The 22,496-nt window shown below is 39.1% G+C and overlaps 1 protein-coding gene across 6 annotated transcripts in view; it reads left to right on the top strand.

Moving 5' to 3' along the window:
• Positions 1 to 22,496, top strand: part of ERC1 (ELKS/RAB6-interacting/CAST family member 1) — a 269,449-nt gene that overhangs the window by 36,836 nt on the left and 210,117 nt on the right. For all 6 annotated transcript variants that reach the window (XM_056515238.1, XM_056515211.1, XM_056515230.1 and 3 more), the window contains exon 3: positions 20,284 to 20,700. In XM_056515238.1, the coding sequence (XP_056371213.1) occupies positions 20,284 to 20,700 (417 nt within the window). The remainder of the gene's footprint in view (positions 1 to 20,283; positions 20,701 to 22,496) is intronic.

The following is a 22,496-nucleotide window of genomic DNA, read 5'->3' as shown; positions in this document are numbered from 1 at the left end:
AGCCCACCATATCTCATTCTTTAGCCTCTGAAATATTAGGCAGAGATCAGGGTTTACCTGAATGTCATCTGTTGATGATTTTTATATGTAGGCTGCCAGTTGCACACAGTCACTTGCTCAGTTTGTGTTCCCTCCCTGGCATGTTTTGAGTGTTCTTTGGGAAGCATATGACTCATTTTGCCTCAGTCTCCATCCCCTTCAGCAGTCGCTTTTGGTTACTCATGTTCCTGGCTTTATCTTGAATTTCTGTCTGCAGGATACCAAGAGTCATTAATGGAACATCCTGCTTCTTGCTTACCCTCCCTTTTAATGATCCCCTCCTCTCAGTCTGCATGAGTACCAGACAGACAGACTCACACTGTATATGTGGTAAGAGGATGCCATGTTTTACTGGGGTCCAAGGTCAGAGTTCAGGTCATGCTACTTTGGGACTCTTGGTCTGCTCAAGGTGCCTGTCTTGCATAAATGTTCTCAAGGCACAGGGATTCAGAAAACTTATGATGGATTTCTCTTCCTGTAAGATATCAGTTGCATGTGATGACTTAGCATGACCAAAGCAGTTTCAGTAAATAAAGAGATTTTAAAATTTCCCCTCTTATAACACTTGGAGGTTCACTAGTTCCTGACTTAGCTGTGATTGGAGCCAGTGGCCTGCACTCTGCTTGCAGGGAGCACTGGCAATCCTTGTTGTACAAGACATTTTAATTACTGTATCATGACTGAGGCCTCCAGGATGCAGGGTACTGGCTTTTTGCCTTTTGCTTGTTTTTGTTGTTGGGTTTGCTTGTCTTTTTCCCATTTGCCATTTAGGAATCAGCTGAGATCAGCTTCTTTAAAATCCAGTGGAATAACGTGGATTCTTCTGTTTCACAGCAAGTCTGTTCTCAGAGCTGCCTGGAGTTTCTGTTCTGTTGTGCTGCCCAGCTGATGTATCTGTCTTGTGAGCACAGGGTTTTGCAGAAGGAAATGCTGGGTGTGCCTGACATGGTTTCAGCTATATTGGCATGACTGAGATACTCACGGATTTGGGACATTCACCTCTTCATGCAGATGTCTTGACTATTGCATTTATGAACAGCTTTCCTTTTCAGGAACTTGGAGGGCAGGAATATATCCAAAGGTAGAACATCGAAATCTCATGGTGTGTTTATTTGAGATTATAGTAGGATTGTCTCAGAATACCAGAAAGCCTTTCTTTCTTCTTCATGAACTGTAGGAAAGCTTACAGGGTGTAACATGAAGTGGAAAGGTTTTCTTTAAGTTTCTACACAGGTGTGTTGCTCTTCAGACAGTACCTCTCTGTATGATTTCAAAGTTAATCTCAAGAACATTAGCCTGTTAGCTTCATGTGGGTTCTTTTAACAACCATTTTAGGACTTCAGTTTTCTTTCATTCTTGTGTCCAAGTGTTCTTCACATTGCTTCTGACCAGTTCTTAGGAAATTTCAGTGGCTATTAGTTAGGTTTTGCTGTGCCTTGTGCTGAAGAGCCTTCATTGTTTCCACTGCTGGTTGGAAGACTTTTCTTCCAACCCTTTACCTTGTGTGTGTTCTGTGAGAATGGTCATCATCTGGATGCTCAGAGCAGTGTGCTAAGGGCTGAGCATACTTCAGTTCCCACACAAAATAATGTTCTGTTCACCAGTTTGTTACAGCCTGAAGTGAGGAATGATCTGTGACTAAGCTACTGCTAAGACTCACTTCACAAATCCTTTGTTAAAAGTAAATAAATGGTGTGACTAAACATGAAATAACACCATTATAAATGGCTTATGAAAGAGCAGTGCATGGAATTAGAAGAGAAACCTCCTTAATCTGTTTATGCCCAAACTGAATCTCTGAGCATTTCTGCCCCACATCTCCTTTGCTGGAGATGCAGCTGGTACACTGAAGATGTGCCTCTAGGTGAGATGTGCTGCTTTGGGTCTTTGGTCTCTGCATCCCCCCATGCCTTAGTTTGTGTGCACTAAGGAGAAATCCATCCTGGTGTAGCATTCATTTTTATAATTGATAGCCTTGGTGAAGTCTTCTGTGCTGTCCAGACAGATTGAAATTTTCCTGTTGCTGATTCTTTCATTCAGAAATTTAATTAGAACATCTAAAGAAGTTCTGCTGCTCTAACTAAAATAAGCACCATTCATCTTCCTGAGGAAATAAGTGCTGCATTTCAGACCAGATGTTGTCTCTTGTTCTGAATTGGTTGATCAGCTGATTGACTCAGTGAGAGTCCTACATGTATTTTTGAGATTTAGCACCTGATAAATGTCTCCATGCCCTGAACTTTTATTAAAAATTTAATCTATTCATTAGCAAATGTATTTGATACAAATATCTAAATTGTGCTAAATGAATGTAGCTGATTACTAACTCTTAATTACTCTCTGGATGGAATGCAGTTATGAAATACCAACAGGCTTGGAGTAAATAAATAACCTTTGATATTTTTCTTCTTTATACTTTGTGGTCATAAACTAAACTACAAAAAGTTGCTCCTCAACATGGGGAAAACCTTCATTACATGGATGTGGCAGAGCACTGGAACTGTTGTGGAGTCATCATATTTATATATAACTTGGTGTTTTTAAAAGCATGCTTTTTCTTTTAAATTTTTTTGGTTTTGTTTTTTTCCCCAGTGGGGAGCACTCTAGGTTTGATAGTTCCTCCTCACAGTCTGTTCTTCTGGGTCACTGGGGCATGCTGTAATAGAGCAGAGAGGGAAATTTGTAGTTTGGGGACAAACACTGTCTGTAGCATTTCAGAAAAATTATCCTTTGGGAGACCCACAAAGCTGCAAGTAGTGTTTTATTCATATGTTTGTTAAGCATGACACAAATGGAAGTGTGCAGGCAACAGAAAAGCTCTAACTATGCACAGTCTTAGAGTTTTCTGGTAATCCATGGAATATACAGGTACTGCATGCAGCCACCTGTAGTGTGGTGATACATGCAGACAATCATTTAAAGAAAACAGGAACTATGAATGGAGAGTATCTGAAATGTTCCTTCTGTGTTTATGTTCACCTCCTGTATACTCTACCTACTTTTGTGGAGCTCTTATTCTTACAGTATCCCTTAAACCAGGGATACCCACTTGATTGAGGGGAAGGTGGTGGCTGGGAGGAGTGTGAAGGCTTTTCATGAACAAGAGGTGGAAATGGAGCAGTTGGGGGGGAATACTTGGAGGGATTCCCTTAGGGTTAGCAGTGTCTTGCTGTGCAAAATGTCACTGACAGGGATTAGTCATCTCTTGAGCTTCACATGCAGAGCTGTGCTGGCAAGGGGGATAAGAAAGTTCCCTGCTACTAGAAAGAAGGTGTAGTTATTAAATAAAAATTTTAGTATTGATACAGTTTTCCTGGCAAGAAGAGGCACGGTATTTTAGGCTTTGCCTCTTCCCTGACAAAGCAGAATCAGGCAGAGAAGTCACTGAAGTCTCTGTGTCTTTATACTCACAGGACACTCAATGGGAGTTCAGCTTTGAGAGCTGAGATGTTTCTTCTCCTAAATTACCTGTGGGCTGTTCTCCTGCATCATTCTCCTGTGAATAGATTGTCTCTGTTCTTACTGACCATGTTGTGAGTAAAAGAGGTGTTACTGGAATCTCCCATGCAAGTGTGGTAGGGATTAAGATTGAGCAGATTTTTTTCAGGAAAGCCAGCCAGAAAGCCAAAGTCCAGTGTGAGGCTGATGTTTCTTGTTGGTTTTCCAATAGAATTAGCACCCATGAAAAAAGAGCCAACTGGGAAATTCTGTTTTCATCCTTTTCTGACCTATATAGGAACTCTTTTCATTATTTCCTATGAGAATTTCAGGAGCTTTACTTGTGATTTCTAGAATTGATTTTAATACTGAAGTCAAGAAATTGACTCCTCAACACTTTTCTATTTTCTCTAGTTTTTTTATTCCTTTCAACTATAGTCAGTCTTGCCCGTGAGGAGTACTGCTTATACATGGGCAATGTGCTTTAGAAGCATTACAAATACTTTTAAAATATATGTTGATACTCAAACACATAAAGCACATTATTTCTTAAGATTTGATAGGTAAGCAGGAACAGAGAATAATGAAGTATCTTTTTCTATGTAATACATCTCCTTCCAAAGATTCAGATTTTTGCAGCACACCTATTAAATTTTTGAATTTTTAAATAAATCTTATTTTGCCAATGTATTTTTGCAGTAACTTGCAGTATAGTTCGATTTAATTTTACTGTAATTTGTAATTAAATTACAAAGTTATTTCTAGTTTAATTATTTCTGTCTTGGGAAAGGAAATGCTTTATTCATAAATTTTAGTGTTCACTTTTGTAGCAACATTCAGAAGGTAATAAATTGATTGAGTGGATCAATGGAGTCATTGGTTCAGCTTTGGATTCATTACTCAGCTGTTATCTATTTATATTATATATTTAAATTGACCTTCTGTTGGTTTTGAAGGGGCTCAAGGTTCTTGTGTTACTTTTTTCTAAGTAATAAAAGGAATTTTTCTGTCAGACTAATTTAACATAATTGTGTTTTTTTTCTATTAAAATCACTTATGAAGAATACTTGATTTTTCATCTGAGATGCTGTGTCACCACAGTTGTTCATTTTTAGTGACTTACTGTTTGTGCTGTATTCTTTCACTGAAAATGTTTTTAGAGCAGACACACCAATAAAAAATTGAGACTCTTTGAAACTTTTCATTAGGAACCTAAAAAATGTGGTTGGTTAAGACAAGTGTTTTGTCTTTTGAACTAGAGTCCCTAATACAGATTCTGCTGTGAGGAAGGAGAGAAATATGAGAATTTGCAAATGTCTTAATTTTTTCAAGATTTAATCCCACGTGTTTAATTTAGTAGTATCAGAATGTCCCCAGGGCTTTTATTTGGCTTGAGTACAGTGGCTTTTATCCCAGAGAGGCAGGATGAGGAGTACCATGGTTATTACCTGGCTGGGGCTGCTGGGTGTGTGAAGCTGAGAGTGCTGCTCTCCTGGTGGGCACAGGAGCTGCATCCCAGGAATTCTTGGCCTGAGTGGAGCCACTGGTGAGTCACTGCCAGTGCCAGCAGCAGAGAGGCACAGGAGGGTTATTGTGTGTGCCACTGCCTGGTGACAGCAGTGACTCATGGCCACTGGTGATGCACAGAGATTTGGGGGGGTTCAATTCTTCCTCCAGATAAATTGTCACATTTTCTGGCAAGGCAATCAGTCTGCCTTCTGGGAGAATTAAGGTATGTTTAGTGTCTAGGTGCCATCGTGTCTAAATCAGTAATGCACAGGTTTGTTTCAAGGAAATTATTTGTTTTCTGGAAGACAGCTTAGATAGAAACCTCATATTAGCAACAGGTTAGACCTATTTTATTTTCTATAAAACAGATACTAGGGGTTGTTACAAATTTGCACCAATCCTGTCTGAGCTGCCATAGTGCAGCTTTTTCAGGGTTGTCTTGATTTGCAAGTCAGGTGTAAGAAAGGCAGGAGCCTCTCTTGAAATGGACAGTGTAAACCCCCCCCCCTCCAAATTATTATAATTTTGAAATTAAGGGCCTCTCAGGCAAAGATATGGAAATAGGAATGACAGTTCTTTACTAGGAAAAATTAAAATAAAAATACAGTAATACAAAAAACCCCAAAACATTGACAGAGCCAGAATCCAATCTGACACCCCATCAGTCAGGGTGTTGGCAGCAGTCTCTATAAATGCATCCTCCTGCAGTGGCAGATGTGGTTCAGCTGAAGCAGTGCTACTGTAGAAGGTGCAGTTTTCCTCCAGAGGTCCAGTGATGATGTAGAAGGGTCTGATTTTCCTCTGGAATCCAGTGGAAAAGGCTGCTCTGATGTTCCAAATCTGTTTTTATCTGGGTAGCAAAGGCTTGGCTCCTCCCCCTGGCTGGAGCATCTCCCAGTGGGATGATGTAATTTTATCAGTCATGCACTGGGACTCAATGGCCATGAACAGGAGATATGTCCTGGAGGAAGGATGGGTTGTGGAAAAGATAAAGATGATTTCCCCACCTGATTTCAACAGATGGTACATACTTTTGGTCACATCCTGAATTACAACCCAAGAAAGGGTACAGTTAAATATTCTGGTTATCTGTATGGCAATACCTACTCCTTTTTTGGGGGTGGGGAAGAAACATCTCCTAGGAGAAGCTGATGACCACAGCTGGGCTTGTAGAGAAGTAGAACATTAGAAAAACAACATATAAAGCAACATTCAAGGTGAGAACAGACCAAGAAATTTTGCTCTGAGTTATGTTGCTCAGTTTCAGTAGGAAGTAAACCTGGCTGGCAGCTGTAGGTAAGGGGGAGTATTATGGAGGGAGTTCATTCCATTGTCTGTGTGGGATAGTGAGCAGAGCTGTGGGTGTGGAAGGGGAAAAACACAATATGCAGTAAACCAGTACTGAATTCTAAAAATCATAGACTAGATAAAATAGTATTTTAAAAATACATAATCAGTATAAATGCACTGTATTTGTTATTTGCTTTATAGTTTCAGAGATTTAATACAGAATGAGCAAAGCCTAATGAAGGACACATGTGCTGAGAGCTGATTCCTGTTTATCAGCTGGTAGAATTACCACCTCTCCATATAAATCTTGTGCTCAGACCTTTAGACCATGGGAATGGTAATGCTTTATTGAAAGCCTTTTTTCATTCATTATTTACTGTTCTGAATCCTTTTCTGCTGAGACAGTTTGCTTCACTATTTATACTGTGGTTGTGTTTCAGGGCTGGTGGTGTATTATTCTGGTTATCCCAGCACATACATAAACATGGCAGTTGATGTCCTAAGGATTCGAGGGAAGCAGTGGTTAGAAAGTGAGAGGATGGTGATTTTTGACTCACAGAAATGCAATTACATTATTTGCTTGGCTGTTATCCAGAGCTTTTTAAAAAATTGTTTTAATCTTGACCAGGGAAAGATGCAATTTTTTAATGTTTTAGTCCCCATTATATATTCTCTTCTGACAGTAGCTGAGGTTTGAGTTTATAAATCACTCTTCACTAGCTCAAGTAGTGATTTCCTTTTTTAAAAAGGAAACTTTTCTGATCTATTCTGTATAAGATTTTAAATAACTTAACAACTAGCTATTTTTTCAACTGCTTTTACTTAATATAAAACAGTTGAATTGCTGCTGATTCTTTGTTTCTTGAACTATTTGTTGTAGTTTAATCAAAAGGAGCTGCTATGTCCTCTTCTGGTGAAAATAATAAAATAATGGGGTTTTCTTTTTAGCTTAATATGATTCCTGGTAAAAATAACCAAATAGTGGGGTTTTCTTTTTAGCATAATATACCAGATGTCTTTTTACATTTGACCAGTTGTTCTTTACTGAGCATTGTATATTAGGATTTTAATGAGGTTTTCCTCAGAAAAACAAAATCTGAATAAAAAAGTGAACAAATTACTGACTGTCACCACAAAACTTGTGACCCAGCAGTGCCAAGCCCAGCTCTGAACCATGTCCCCAAGTGCCACATCTACACAACTTTTAGCATTGCTTCCAGGATGGTGACCCAGCCACGGGCTCTGGCAGCCGATTCACTGTGTGACAGCCCTTCCACTAAAGAAATTTTTGTAATATCCAACCTCCCCTGGCACAACTTGAGGCCATTTCCTGTTGTCCTATCACTTGTCAGAAGGAGAGGCTGATCCCCACCTGGCTGCCCCCTCCCTTCAGGTGTCTCTGAACCTCCTCCAGGCTCGGCTCCCCCAAATTCCTCACGGGATTTTTGCTCAGACCCTCCATCATCTCCACTGCTCCTCTCTGGACACAGCACCATCTCCAATTCCTGTGTGACCTTTCTCAGGTCCTTCACCATGTGGTTTCTAGCACATCTAACCTGCATCTTGGCAGCTGTGTGGGTCTCCATCCCACCCCAGACAGAGGAACCTCCAACCGTGGAGTTCTGCCCCAGGCTTATCTCTAGTGAGCATCTTTGTTTTCCCTTCCCCCTTCCAGTGTGGTTTAGAGCTCTCAATGAGCCCTGCTGGCTCCTGAGCAGAGATCCTGTTTCCCCTCTGAGACAGGTGTAGCCTGGCTCTTGCCAGCAGGCCTGCTGTCATGTAAACTGATCTATAATTAAAAACTGCAAAATCCTGCCAGTGACACCAGGCTCGCAGCCAGGTATTGATCTGCTGGCTCTTCCTGTTTCTTCCTCCTCATTCCCTGAAACTGAGAGAGGAGAACACTTCCTGTGCTCCTTATCCTTTAACCAGTCATGAATCTCTGCTGGAAAAGTATCTCAAAAAAGGGTTGCCAAGAGAGTGTTTTAATGATGAGTAAAACGTATGTTAATGTTGGGTGAATCTGAAAGAAGTGCAGGGATTATGAAATGCAGAGTTGCAGAGTGGTTTCTAAATAATGTATTCAGGGTTTCTGTGTTAATTAGGTATATGAATCTTCTGTCTGGTAAAGCTAAACTAGACATCCATTTGAGTGATTAAAAAAAGAGCTATGCTCTGTTTTAATTAACATAGGAGTTTATTTGTATGGGAAGGCACAATGAGGTGTTCTGAAATGTGCCTTAAACTTAGCATTTAAAAAGTACCACCATTGCTCCTTTGGCCTTGCATTGAGATAGATGAAGAAGAGAGTAATTTCCATAATTCTTCCCAGAACATGCCCAAGAGATGAGTAGAATTTGGATCTTCAGAGCCAGCTTATTGTGTTGCCCTGTAATGAAATGTCTAACACTAGACAAGTGTTCCAGATTTTCAATGCTACAAGCCCTTTTCAATTTTTTTTTTTCATTCTGAATGAACAGACTCTTATAAAACATGTAGCTCTGAGATGACTGTTCAGACAAATGTAAGCCCTTGCTAGAGTTGGTGGATTGATGCCTTGTACTCACAACAGGGAGTTCTGTTCTCCTTTCTGTCTTTACAGTTGTTCATACAGATCTATCAGCAGATTAAGATGTTTCTCAGAACAGTGTTTAAATGCAGAGTACTTGGTTACAGGATGACCTGCATAAAGAACCAAGAAAACTGTATTCCCCAGCATTTCTGTCCATTTGATGTCTATTATTGCAGTTCTTGCACAGTTATGTGTTCTCACTCAGCCTGGCCTATAAAGAAGCAAGAGTTCAGTCATTGCTCATTACAAGAAGCCTACAGCATGACAGATTGCTTAAATGGCCATGTAGTACTAATTTATGAATAAGTAAGTCCTGAATAGATTTACTGAGAGCCAGTATTTGTTCAGTGAGAGATTTACCCTAAATGATTTTATTGAAACAGACTATACCAACTGGACCATTTTGATCCATGGGCAATTGCAAAACTGTTTAGTGTTGGATAGTTTTATGTTTATTGCCATGAAGTCTGATCTCCTTTATGTTCTTCCCTGTTCTCTTGATTGCTAGAGCATTGTGCAAGGTTAGACGGACTGAAGCTTTTCACTGACAGAAGTCATTCTAGCTGTCAGTCCTGGTGGAGGTACTCATTTTAGCTTGTCTGGTTCACATTCTGAACAGATGGATTTCTGATGCCTACTAAGAATCCAGCTTACTGCACCTGATGTCTTCAGTAGTGGGTGACTGAGCACTGCTGCCAGAGGGAATTGCCTCTTGCTTTGAAAATCCTTTTACCTAGCAGGAACAATCTGGGGCAAAGAACCCATCTTCTGAATGGAAAAACTTTTCTGTTTGGGTATTTTCCATCACATTCTAGGATCTAGTAAAAATCTTAACAATGGAAATCCTTGAATTTGTTCTTGCAAAGCTGCATCCATCACTGCATCTACCAGAAGTTTGATGCTTTCTATGAAGGTGGGTTGTGCTGGGCCTTCCCATTTCCAGAGCTGTCCAAGTTCTTAATGCTTTTCTGTTGCTTATCTCTTCAAGCTGCTCAACCTCCTAAAAGTCTCACAAAGCTCCTTTAGAACTCAGTATAATGTGCTGTGTTCTGCTTTGCTGTCAGAGGTGCTGCTGTCAATTCAACATGAGGGTAAGTGCCAGAACATTTTGATGAGAGGTTTTTTATATGTTCTTTCACAGGGACAGTGATTGCTGCAGCCATATTCTAAATTTATCCTGAAATTCTGGTAATTCATTTGAACTGCCTGTCTTCCCAGAATGGTACTTAGTGTAAGAGACTTGACATATCCAGAAAAGAAGATTTTGAAGCCTGTTCCTTTGTGAGTGTAGCCAATATTTCATGGCAGAGGGCTGAAAATACCCTGTATTATGTCAAAAGCCACAGGTTTAGCTCAGTTTTGTCCGTGATTGTTGCTTCTTTAAATTTTGTTCAAGAGATTCCTATTTTCTTCCTCCTCATGTTTCAAAGAAAATGAAAAGAAGTTGCAAAGATGGAAGGGGATGTATATCTTCTGTGTGGCAAGAACTTCTCTTAATTGTGAGAGCTTCAAGCCACAATCTTGCAAACTAGTCTTAAAATTAAAGCTGCCATTGTCATTGACTGTAGTGCATTGATGACTTCAAAAAGGTCCATAGTTTTTACTTCAAGAAGAGAGAATGAATTACTTTTGTGAAGTTTTGTTGGATTTTTTGTTGTTTGGTTTTGTTTTTTTTTTTGTATGTAGCAGTGCACATACTCCACAGTAGCTGATGATATACCTGGGTACTGCTCTTGTTTCAGAAATCATTTTAGGCCTTTTAGATTTTTGACTTAAAACAAGAAAACCAAATGCAATCACTTTTCCAGGCAACTTGGTTTGCTGTCCCTGAAGAATTGATGATAAAGCAAATGTGAAAAGATGCAACAGTTAAAATTATGTGTGGTCTGGACAGCAGTGAGGGAAGACTGTGAACAATCAGAAGCAGCATCATCCTGGCATATTAAAATTGGTTCCATCTTGCAGTGGAATGGGGATGAGTTGTGGGACTATACAGGGCCTCTGCACTCTAATCATCTCCCTGAGATGACTTTTGCCTTGCAGGGAAAATTGTAAGATGGCAAAGCCTCATTGCACCCAAGATCAGTGCAGCTGAGAGGCTTTTTTGCTGTTGATTTTCTCTTTCTTGGTTGAACACTGGGCAAAGACTCCATTGGCAAGAGCCTTGCATGTGTCTCAATACAGCCAGATGTGGTTTATGAGATCCTGCATATCAGGCACTCTATTACTTCAAGTCCTGTGTGCAGTATTCCCACAATTATAGCTATATTTGGTCATCTGATGTCTTCCCTTCTCAAGAAAATGCAGTGAAATAGCCAGCAAACAAACCATGAGTAAATTTCTGTGTTTGCAATTTGCAGGTGAGCTGCTGTCCAGATTTGATAGTTCAGTCTAATGGGGCTTACAAACACTTAATTCTTTTGTCTGAGAACTCTATTTCTGGAGGCACAGCATGGAAAGAACACTTTCTGCCATAGTCACCAATCCATAGTCTCTGAGCACTGGAGATCTCCCACTGCTGCTTGCAGGTGAAGGACACGTTCCAGATTGACAGGAAGAACCAAGTGTTGTGTTGCTGTGGGCAAGCAGAAGTTGGAAACTTGCTGTTTTACATTGAAACTAATTATTTGAAAAATTCAGTCCTCAGCAGTCACAACCCTGAACTGCTCAATAAGTTTTATATGTGCATTGAGATTTATACTGTAACCCTTCCAAACCAACTAGTGTAGAAGAAGGTTTAAATCTGGGTGAGATGGGTGATGTGAGTAATCAACAGCTTTCTTGTCCATCAGTTTTTCATATAGCACTCTCTTAATAGAAATCAGCAGCTATTTTTCCTTTTTAGAGCATGTTGTTGATGTATGCTGATATTTGGAAAGTACTGAACACAAGATCAAAGGTTGTGTAGCAGAGCATCTTTTATCTTGGATTGATTCCTTGAGTCAGCTAATGGAAAGATGGATTTGCTGACCTCCCTAATTGAGGTGACTAATAATACATTTTTGTAGAAAAGCTCCTGATCTATTAACAAATTAGTCACCTTTCATATAGATGCTATTAATTTGAAAATATTAGACTTTCATACATATGTAAATGTTAAAATTCTCTTTTCCCGAATTTATAATTACTTTCATGGGATGAGAGGTTCACAGAAGCTGAATTTGGCACTTAAGCACCAATTTCACAGATTTAGAAATAATCTGTACTGTGGATAAAATTGTGTATATTTTATAGATATGCAGAATGGGATAAGATTGAACTCTATGAGTTCTGTCATGGCTGTCCTGAATATAGGTCAGTTTGGATATTGGCTTTTTATTTTTTGTTTGCAGAAGCCTCATGCACAAGGATCCATTTTATCAACACAGTTTGTGACACAAGAAACTTATACTTGCCAGACAGGGGAGGCAGAATCTGCAAAGAGTTGCCTTCCTGCAGTGAATGAAACTGGAAATATGCAAGGGCTCTTGTTTCTTTAGCAGCATAAGAACAAAAAAAATCAAAGCTCATATTTGTAAATAAATAAAACATGGTGTTTAAGTAGTGTAATGCTAACCCAATTTGGACAGCCTGCTGGGAAATAGAGTTTAAATCAGTATGTAAATTGTCAATTCCGATGAGAAATTCTCTATCCCAAAGTGTCTATTCTCAAGAAAGATGAGGGACACTTAAAAAGAACCCAGTTTCTTAGTTCCAGCATCGTAGCATGTTGACTTTCAAAGGGTGTGAAATGTAGATTTTTGAAAGATTTTCATGAGAAGAAGGTTTTGAAGCCCAGTAAACTACTGATATAGAAGAGCCTACCTTTGGAAGTGTAAACACTGAGTAGCTGGGACTTACTGATAAGACTTCAAAATAATTTTCGTTTGAGTTTTATTGCCTACTAGACTATTTCTGGTGTCTGACAGAGCTCAAATTCCATAAGGAAGTCAGAGAACTGTCAGAATTGTATTCATATTCACACTGATAAATGTGTGGTTTGTAGGATGTTAATAGGTTTGCCTATGCCTCATCAGAACTTTTATTCTTACCACGTGGATATATGCATAAATTTCAGAAATATATTTTTAGAATATTTAGAATAGGCACAAATTTTTTTTTACAGTAAATCTTATTTTTACTGTGCATGAGATGTTCTGTAGGAACTATCTATATCTATACTTTGACCATAGAAACAGCCTGCCTTTATTCCTGGTAAGCTGCTTCATGTTTACCATAGACAAAATCCTGTGTGTGGACATTTAGCACTTTGTTTTACCTTGCATGGATGTACTTGTATAGTTTGGATGAGTTGGTTGCATTGCAGTTTTGGTTCTTCTGTGCTTACACTTTTTGTAGGGTGTTTCTGATCTGCTTCCTTTAGGACTTTAATTCATTTCTGTAGATTTGTTTGGGTTTTGTTTTTGGTTTTGTTTTTTTTTTATAAACAGGGCAAAAGAAGTAGGTTGCTGCACACTGCCCCCTTAAATGAGTCATTTTGTGCAAGTCTAGTTCAGCTGACAAATTTATTACTGACAACTTAAGCTCTTTATCTATAGCACTTTTTTACCATCTTGCTCTTCTGCTGTCTCAGAGATAATGTAATGTAGGGTTGTCTTTAAAACACAGGTCTCTTTCTTTGACTCTCACAAATTAAATCCTATTAAAATCATAACAGTATTTTGTACCTAAGCTTAACACTATAAAAATCACCCACTCATTTCCATTTAAATCAGGGTTTTGAAGCCCCTGATCCATCTTAGAGGGAATATGTGGCATTTCTGGAATCAGTGAGTTCAGTTTCTTCCCAGCCCTGCTGGACACCTGACATTAGCCCTTTTTCCAATGTCTTTGCGTGGGCTGCAGCTGAATGTCAGCAGGGACTCCCTCAGACAGCCAGGCCTTTGCTTCTGCAGAGCATTCAGCAGAATCCATTTCCCAGAAATGGAAATTTAACTCTCTGAGCACGGGAGGGAGTGATTTCACACAGTGACCAAATCCTGTTCTCTGCTGTTTTGCATGTGGTCTCTTTTGAGCTGAGTGTGGTTCATCCTCTTATAAATGTTTGAAATGCTTTTGTTGTAAAAAACATGAGATTATTGTCATAATGCAAAACTTTGTGCATGTGGATTTGCTGACAAGAAAAGCATTTTTATATTCTCTTGTTTTCTGGTGATGTACATTTGAGGAACAGACCTTACAGAATTGTCCTCCTGAAATAAAATATATCATAGTTATTGTATCTTTCCTTTCTAGAGAAATAGCATTGTAGTCAAGGTGAACTAAAAGCAAAAGTAAGGCACTGTTTATAGGTACTACAAGCACATTTCAGACCTGCAATGCCTTTTGTAGCTGAAAGCTTGTATACTTGTCTTTCTTTACCAGCTGTAAAAATAATTGGCTAAAGGACAGATCAGCTGTAAACTGGCATCTTCCAAAACTTAGTTTTTGTTTGATTAGCAAATTATGTTTGCTTCTTTCTTTTTTAACTTTTTTTTTTTTTTTTTTTTTTTTTTTTTTAATTCCTAGATTGGATCCTGAAAAATAAATACAGAACTATGTGATATAGTATAAAAAAGGGAAACATAGTGTTGTGGTTTGGCCTCAGCCAGCCATTAACTACCACCCAGCAAGAGAAATAACTCTACCCCAGCCAAAAGCAGCACACCTGTCCTGTGTGTGTCCAAGCACACAGTGTTTTCTGCATGGAGAACAGATTTTCTGATGGCTGAGCAGATTGGCAGAGAACTGCCAAATACCTGGGCATCATAAAGTTCAATCACTACAGGGTGTACTGGCTTTGTGGATTAACAGTAGGAGTGACCAGGAAATTGTCAGTATCTTAAGTTTGTCAGTAATATTTTTATAAGGGGCTTTTATTGAATCTGCTGATTTCACCAAAATTCCTGTTAGGTGGTGGATTTTTGTTGGGTTTTTTCTTTTTTTGTTTTTTTGGTTTTTTTTTTCCTATGGAGTGGAATTTCTGATTAAGAATTTGGTAAGAGTAAGATTACCCCAAGCAGGAAATAGAGTGTGAGAGTTGCTAAGGGGTCTTGGGTAATTTGAATAAGACCCTGACACTCTTCCCTTTATGACACTGACATGTGAGGAATGCAAGCTTGAGTTTTGAAGTCAGTCAATATTCAGATATTTGTGCAAAGCAGAATCTCTTTTTTTTTTCTGTAAGAATACCTTGTTAGGGATCCACCCAAGAACATCTTAGTGCTTCCTGACTGGACCTCCTTTGGATCACATGAAGATGAGTAAGAGCTTGAACCTCTCTTTAGGTGGAAGCTTTCACACCACTAAATATTCTAATAGGACCTCACTTTTTCTCCCTATCCTTACCATTACCCTACATTCTTTTGCTCATGATTGAGTCTTCAGTGTTCTCCCAGTGTCAGAGAAATTTTTAAGTGGTTGAGTTTTGCAGAATGTAACAATGCTTCCCACTTCATTGTGACACATTTCTGTGACACTGTTGTATAATTACATGTTATGTTTTTCTGTGGTTTCTGGGAGAGAGGACATTCTTTTTCTTTTTGCTGATTTTTTTCAGGCTTCTCTTGAATATACTGTGTTTTTTCTCGATGTTCAAAAATTAAAGGAATTTTCTTGGTTTAATCTACTTAGAATTTAAATAGAGGAGATTAGGGGAACTGAGCTATGGAAGTGTTTGGTGTCTAGGTGCCTTGCTTGCATTGCAGAACCCAGAGGTCTAATTTAGGCATTTAGACTTCTTGAATAAATTATGGGATAAGTTGTATGTCTGATTACAGTTACACAGACAGTATCTGCAGTATGAATAATCTAAATCAGGCATCCAAACCCAAATGGACAAATGCATATTGCAATATTAAACCCTGTATCTTGGTAGGTCAAGTCTTGCAAAGAGGAATATGGAAATCCTTTCTTTAAAAAGCATATCACAATTTAATCCTTTCTTTCAAAATCATGATAGTAGCAGTGGCTGCTTCCTTTTGATCTAAAATATAGGGTTAGAATACAGGTCTTGGCTGTAGAGTATCAATTAAATTTCTTTTTCTGAGTGAGGAAGTTAAAATGCACATCCCTCACTTCCTTTGGAATGGTGAGATGATAAACATTTAAGTTAGTTGGAAGTATTTCTATTCAGGTCTTTCTGTTCTTATGTATTCACCAATTAGAATAAGAAGCTCTGCTCTCTTTAATACTTTCTGTCAGGCCTACTGAATCTTTAAATATTTTATGTAAAAAGGAAAATCTTCAACGGAGAGAGATGAAAAGAGCTGCCTGCAGCAAGGTTCCCAAACTCACCAGTGCCTTGCATTACCCTGGGAGTGCAACAGCAGGACAGCTTTGGGAACAAACACCTGGAATTCTCCATCATGGGCTGTGCTCATACTGTAGGCTGGAGGCTCACCAGTCTGCCAGGGTGTGGGAAATGCAAACCTCAGTCCTGGCAGGTGGAGGCAAAGATTGAATCGTGTTCTGCTACTTAGAGATGTGAATTTTGGGCTGCTGGATAAAAGTCAGAGTCTGTGCAGAGCCTGGTTGGTTCATGGAAGTGATACAGGCAGAGGAACAACTGGTGTTGTTTGCACCATGTCCTTTTAGGGCTGTGCATGAGATGAGCCTGAAGGTGCTTAGCTCTGTCAAAAGAAAAAAATATTGGATGTAACCAGTGAGAATAGGGAACTGTGCTCACAAAAATACCTTTGTGATTTGCAGGTGTCATTATAATTTGTAGTGAGACCTAAAGACCAGTTTTCATTACTTGAAGAAAACAGGGAATCCTCATGATTGAGATAAGAGCAATAAATCTGACAAAAGTACAGATTCATCATAATAACTTTGACTTCAATTACATTGCCTGCTTTAAACTGTTTCACAAAATCATGGTTGTTATATTACTATTTATGTAGGATATGACATAATGAAGCTCAGTGGTATTAAAAGTATTTTTACATGTTTATTTCTAGGTAAGACTATTTCTACAGTATTTTTGCAATTTTTCTTGAGATCTCTAGTAAGGTCTTAGAAATTAATATCAGTAGCTAGTGTTGCATGAACTTGGAAAATATTTTGCCTTTCTAGGATAGTTTCTGATTTAAAAGTGAAATCTAAAAAATGGATGAGAAGCTAGTAAAGCTCGCCTGCTCCTTCAGGGGGAAAATTGTTTTCTTTGAAATTACATGGAAGAGAAGAAATTTTAACTGTGATTTAACTATGAAATTTTAATTGTGATACCAGCTAGTAAAGAATATTGTTCTGTTAGTCTGAGAATCATAAAAAAAATTGGAAAGCAGAGAAAAGAATCCATTTTGCATACATTTTGCATGTTGGAAAAGAGTGGGTGTCAAAAGCACAGAATATTATTGTGGTGTGTTTTCCAGTTACCTTTCACATAATAAAATTTGTTCTCGACTGAGCAGCAGCTCAGAGAACAGTGGGAGTTATTCATAAGCTCAGCTCTAATTTTTCCTTTAACTCCACCTCTCTATTTTTCCTGGGAAACTGAATTACAGGCAGTTGCTGACCAATTGTCAGGTATTCAAACTCCTGTGTCTTTATTTCACAGACTGATGGATATCAGTAAATCCTGTTTGTCACTAGTATTTTTTTTTTTTTTTTGAATCATATAATATATTTTGGTTCAGTGACCCTAAAGTTCCATGGAAGCATTTCCATATTTAGGGAAAATAATTTCTGTGGGTCTGAGACACAGTTTTTGTCAATGTAACCTGAAATGACATGTCACAGCAGATCAGATGGTAAAAATGCAAGAATTTAGTTGTGGTGATTTAGGCCATTGAGGTTTATAAATAACCCAAGTTTGATTCTGAGACAACACTGAGTAGAGGAAATAATTCCATTTAATAGATGATGTGTTTGTTCAGAAGAAGCTCTTTTCTCTCTTGGGAGAAAGGAAATGCTGAAGTAGCAGTATGTGGAGAGCCAGGTGGAAGCTTGTGGGAATTTGTTTGTTAGCTGGAGGAACAACACACAGCTGGGCTGTGAATAAGTAGGGCTTCTCAAATACAAATGGAATTAACTCATCTATGGAATTGTAAAGTTTTATCTAGTGGGGTTATTATTTAACTTGAACAAAATTTGAGGACATTCTCTCTCTACTGCTGTTGTAGTCCTACTGACTTTATTGGTGTAGGACATAGGTACAGATGAGGCAAATGTTTTAATGAGTGCAGCAGGATTTCTCTTACAGCTGAACCAACATACATTAATCAAACAGATGCAGTAGTTTTGATTGCCTGCCTGTAGTGCCTCACTTTCAAGGTTTGGACATGGTTCTGGCATTCTCCCTTTGTCATTTCTCCAAATCACAGTCAATAACTGAAAGCTGAGATCTTTAATTAAAAAGAAAGTGATCTCTGAAAACATTTGGGAAATCCATATTAATTCCCTTCAGATATTTTTTTCGTCTCTTAGTTGAAAATCTGAGTATCCACCAATATATAAACACAGTGTACCTTTTAGGGGACAGAGTAATTACTTGTTCTCTCACCTAATACACCTGTTGTCACACAGATTCTATAATCTGAAGTGTAGTTTTAGTTTAACCAAATTACTAACTGCCAGGTATTGTGTTATTGAAATAGAAGAAAAGGCAATTACAGCATCTTAAACCAGCCACAGAGCTTTGCATTTAAGCTCATTTCAGTTCATGCTGATGCTACAGAGGATGGTTGCATTTTCTTGTCTGCCAGCTCCTTGGCAGCACCTGCCACCCCTGCTTTGCACTAGAATCAGCACTGATATAGCCACACTATCAACTCACTTGGAGATCTGGCTACAAATACATTTTGTTTGGTTTTTGCTGGGGCTGATTTTTAGCCATCAGGTGAACTTTTAATCCTGTTGTCAGTGCCAACCAGCTAAGGAAGGACAAATAGCAAGACTGGTCCCTTTAGTGGCAGTGTGGTCTTAGGTGAGCTGATGATGTAACAGCAGCTTTGGTTGGGAAAAGCTGCTCTTAGGCCAGAACACAAATGGAGGGAAAGCACTTGGTCTAAAATACGACATCTGCAAAGAAAATGGGTTTGGACTTCCTTTATGCACCATCCTGTACAACCAAACTAACCCTTTGTAGATTAAAGGTAGGTAACTCTGCTATAAATAATATCTGCTGTCTTTTTGTGCTTGAGCTTGGTGGAGGTCAGCTGGTCCAACCCCTCTGCTCAAGCAAGGCCACTTAGAGCCACGTCCAGACAGCTTTGTAACATCTTGAAGGCATTTTACATAAGAATTGTGATAAATGTATTCTTGAAGTAGTGCTTAAAACCAAATCTTCTTAGTTTCTCTTTTTACAAGTGCATGAGTAAAATGAAGTACTTGGATTTATAGAAAAGATTAATTTTACACCGTCTTTACATTTTAGACCTCACCAATATGTCTCTGCATCAAGCTTGATCATAGAACATAACTTATTCTAGTACTTTAGCCTGGTGAAGACTGGAAGTAGCTGTATTGCAGATACTGGTTTTTGTAATAGTGTAGACCCCAGGGATCAGTGCATCCAACTTACTCATACTCACTCAGACTAAATTGTAAGCATGTCAGCCTCGCTGAAGGGAGAAGAGATGTGTCACTCAGTGTGCATCTCATTCCTGGTAATCAAATCTTTGTGCAGTGTTTGCACTTCTGTTATTGGCTTGATGCTTCTGTCTTGCAGAGAAGAAAAGATTTACCTAAATATAAAGCAAGGACTTTTTTTGTGGCCAACTGTGCTTCTCCTTCATTGTCCCATTATATTAACCTACTGTATTCAGTCATTGAGACAAGATTTATTGTCTTGCACAACAAATTACTGCTGATGATTTGCCATTCTTGTTTGTTAGGTGGTTATTTCTCTTCTGTGCTAAAATCCTCATGCATTAAATTTTATGGTGTGGCTCTTTTCCCTATGCAGCATTTATCCAGTTTTCTGTAGCTGTATTTCTTCATTACATGTTGAAGTCTCTTCTCTAAGTCAAATGGGAAATCTGTGCTAGGTGTAGAGTTAGTGCTGAAGTAGAGTTAGTGTGAAGACCTTCAGTTTTGTGGGTGACATGTAAATTCTGATAGAACTGTACCCCTCTGCTTTTCCAAGATAGTAGTTCTGGTTCTTATTCTGCAGAACTGTTGTACAGGGCAGGTGAACATTTGGAAGGGTACTGACACAAGTTGCTGGAAGCTGCTGATATTTCCCTGTTTGAAACAATCATTCTCTCAAGTTGATGCAAGTGGAAGAGTCACTCAAGCAAGAGTCTTCTGAGTGTTAATCATAGAAGGGACTTGAACTTTCTGTAGTATAGCCCAGTTCCACCTCAATTCTGGTTAAAAGCCCTGGTGTGGGTCTGTTGGCTTTGTGGTTTCCTCTTGGTTGGTGGTTCAGGAGGTTGGATGTTGCTCATGCCGTTTTCTTTATTTCTGCAGCGGAGAGGGAATCCTCTGATTGTATTAATTTGTTCTTTCAGCATATGCAGATGACTATCCAGGCTCTCCAAGATGAGCTGAGGATCCAGCGGGACCTGAACCAGCTGTTCCAGCAGGACAGCAGCAGCAGAACCAGCGAGCCCTTGGTGGCAGAGCTGACAGAGGAGAACTTCCAGCGGCTGCACGCCGAGCACGAGCGCCAGGCCAAGGAGCTGTTCCTGCTGCGCAAAACCTTGGAGGAGATGGAGCTGCGGATTGAGACACAGAAACAGACCCTGAATGCACGGGATGAGTCCATCAAAAAGCTGCTGGAGATGCTGCAGAGTAAAGGTCTGTCAGCAAAAGCCACCGAGGAAGACCACGAGCGGACACGGCGGCTGGCCGAGGCAGAGATGCACGTGCACCACTTGGAAAGCCTCCTTGAACAGAAGGAGAAAGAAAACAATGTGCTGAGAGAGGTGAGTGACAAACCCAGCATTCATCTCCAATCTTAAACCCCTCTCTGTCTCCTATCCATTTCACAGTTGTAAGGAAAGAATCTTCTATCTTCTCTAAGCTGTGTTTTACATTAGATTCGACACAATTGGTGCCTATTTTAAAGTTCTTCGTGGCTTCCTTGCATGTACCTTTTGGGGTTTTGTGCTGTGGGCCCCACTTTCCCTGTAGTCTCCATAGGAAGCTCTGGAGGTGAATTGTCCCAAAGCCTGTAAAATGAATTCTACTGTTCTATTGTAGTTAGAGAGAAAGTAGCTACCTGTATTGAGGTGAGAGTGATGCCTAGAAAGCTAAAACCCAAGGCATCATGAGCAGAGAGAGCAGGAGTAATGGATGATTGCTCTACAGTTTCCATGGAAACAGTCATCTTGCTGTGAAGGGTATTTGATAAAACTATTAGCTGCCCTGGATGCACAGGCAGAAAAAAGATTTCTTAAAGGGACACTGCTGCACACATAGTAAGCCTTTCTCACCATCCTTCTGAAAACAAAAAAACTACTTTTATGTATTGTACCTTAAAAGAGTCCAATGGTAGGCATTCTTCACCATTAATAATTTTAAACTAATTATAACAAAATGTAGTCTGTATAGAATACCAATATTTTAGTCAAACAAAGGAAAATAAACTAAAGAAAACGAGTTATTGTGTAGCCAGTGGCATGATATTTTTTGATATTATTAAATGCATTTTCCTCTTGTCAATCAGCCTCCAAATGTATATTTAATATTAACTTGTAAAAGGCTTGTAATTCAGCATGGATTGTGTAGATGCACAGATAAATTAGTGTATACATGGATTCACTAGTGCTAAGATTCTGTGTAAAGATTATTTTACATCTGTTGACTGAAGGCACAAATTGATAGCTGTCCATGTGTATTATGCATATGAATCTAATGACCTGCTCTGCATATTGGTGTCTGTGTCATGGTTCAGCATTTTTTTGAAAGCTCTATGTGTACACAAGGTTTAAGAAGTCAGGAAAGCAAGGCCTGGAAGAGTTTTTTGAGATGAGTGTATGCAGCTCATAAATATGTCTTAATACCTCTTATTCATACGTTTTTCAGGGCCTCACCCATAGTGCTTGTGCTCTTGCAAGCATTTATATAAGAAAACAGGAGTCCATTGCATTTCAGAGCCAGGATTTAGGCCAGATTTATTTTTTTAGAGCAGTAATCTCTTGAGTGTCTCGTGTGAAGATAATATGATTCCAGAGTTTCTGCACTACAGTTTTTCCTTTATTTAGCAACCAATGATAATTCTGTTCCAATTCTTGTAACTATTTCAGGAAGAGCCTCAAATGGCTTCGATTTGTTTCTGCTTCAGGTCCAGAAACATAAATGAAAAGCTGGCAGGAGCTTTTTTTTAGCAATTTTTTAGGAATGTGGTTGCATTCGTTCTTGCTGCTGATGAGTAGATGTTGCAAGATAAGAACTTTTGTTTCATTCATGCTTATTTGGAAATCATCAGTCATTTAAATCCTAATCTTGATGGTAAAAAAAGACTTCCTAGAGGATGTAGAGATCACCTACCTGTTTGTACCCATGTGTTGTCCTTGAGCTCTGAGGAGGGCTGAGCTAAGTGACCTCAGATTTACCTGCACCAAACTCAAATCTCATGCCTGGGGCTCTGGCAGGCTGGAGAAAATCAGAGGAACTTGCAGTTGATTGCCTGAGCACCCAGATGCTCTGCAGGATGTGGTTCACAGCTGTTGTCCATGTTTCACACTTGGAAGTTGTCTCTCTTAGGTTGCCACCTGTT

Source organism: Oenanthe melanoleuca, chromosome 1A, assembly GCF_029582105.1.
Source record: "Oenanthe melanoleuca isolate GR-GAL-2019-014 chromosome 1A, OMel1.0, whole genome shotgun sequence".
NCBI lineage: Eukaryota > Metazoa > Chordata > Aves > Passeriformes > Muscicapidae > Oenanthe > Oenanthe melanoleuca.
The sequence above is the reverse complement of the archived record's forward strand: the minus strand, read 5'-3'. Positions and strand labels throughout refer to the sequence as shown.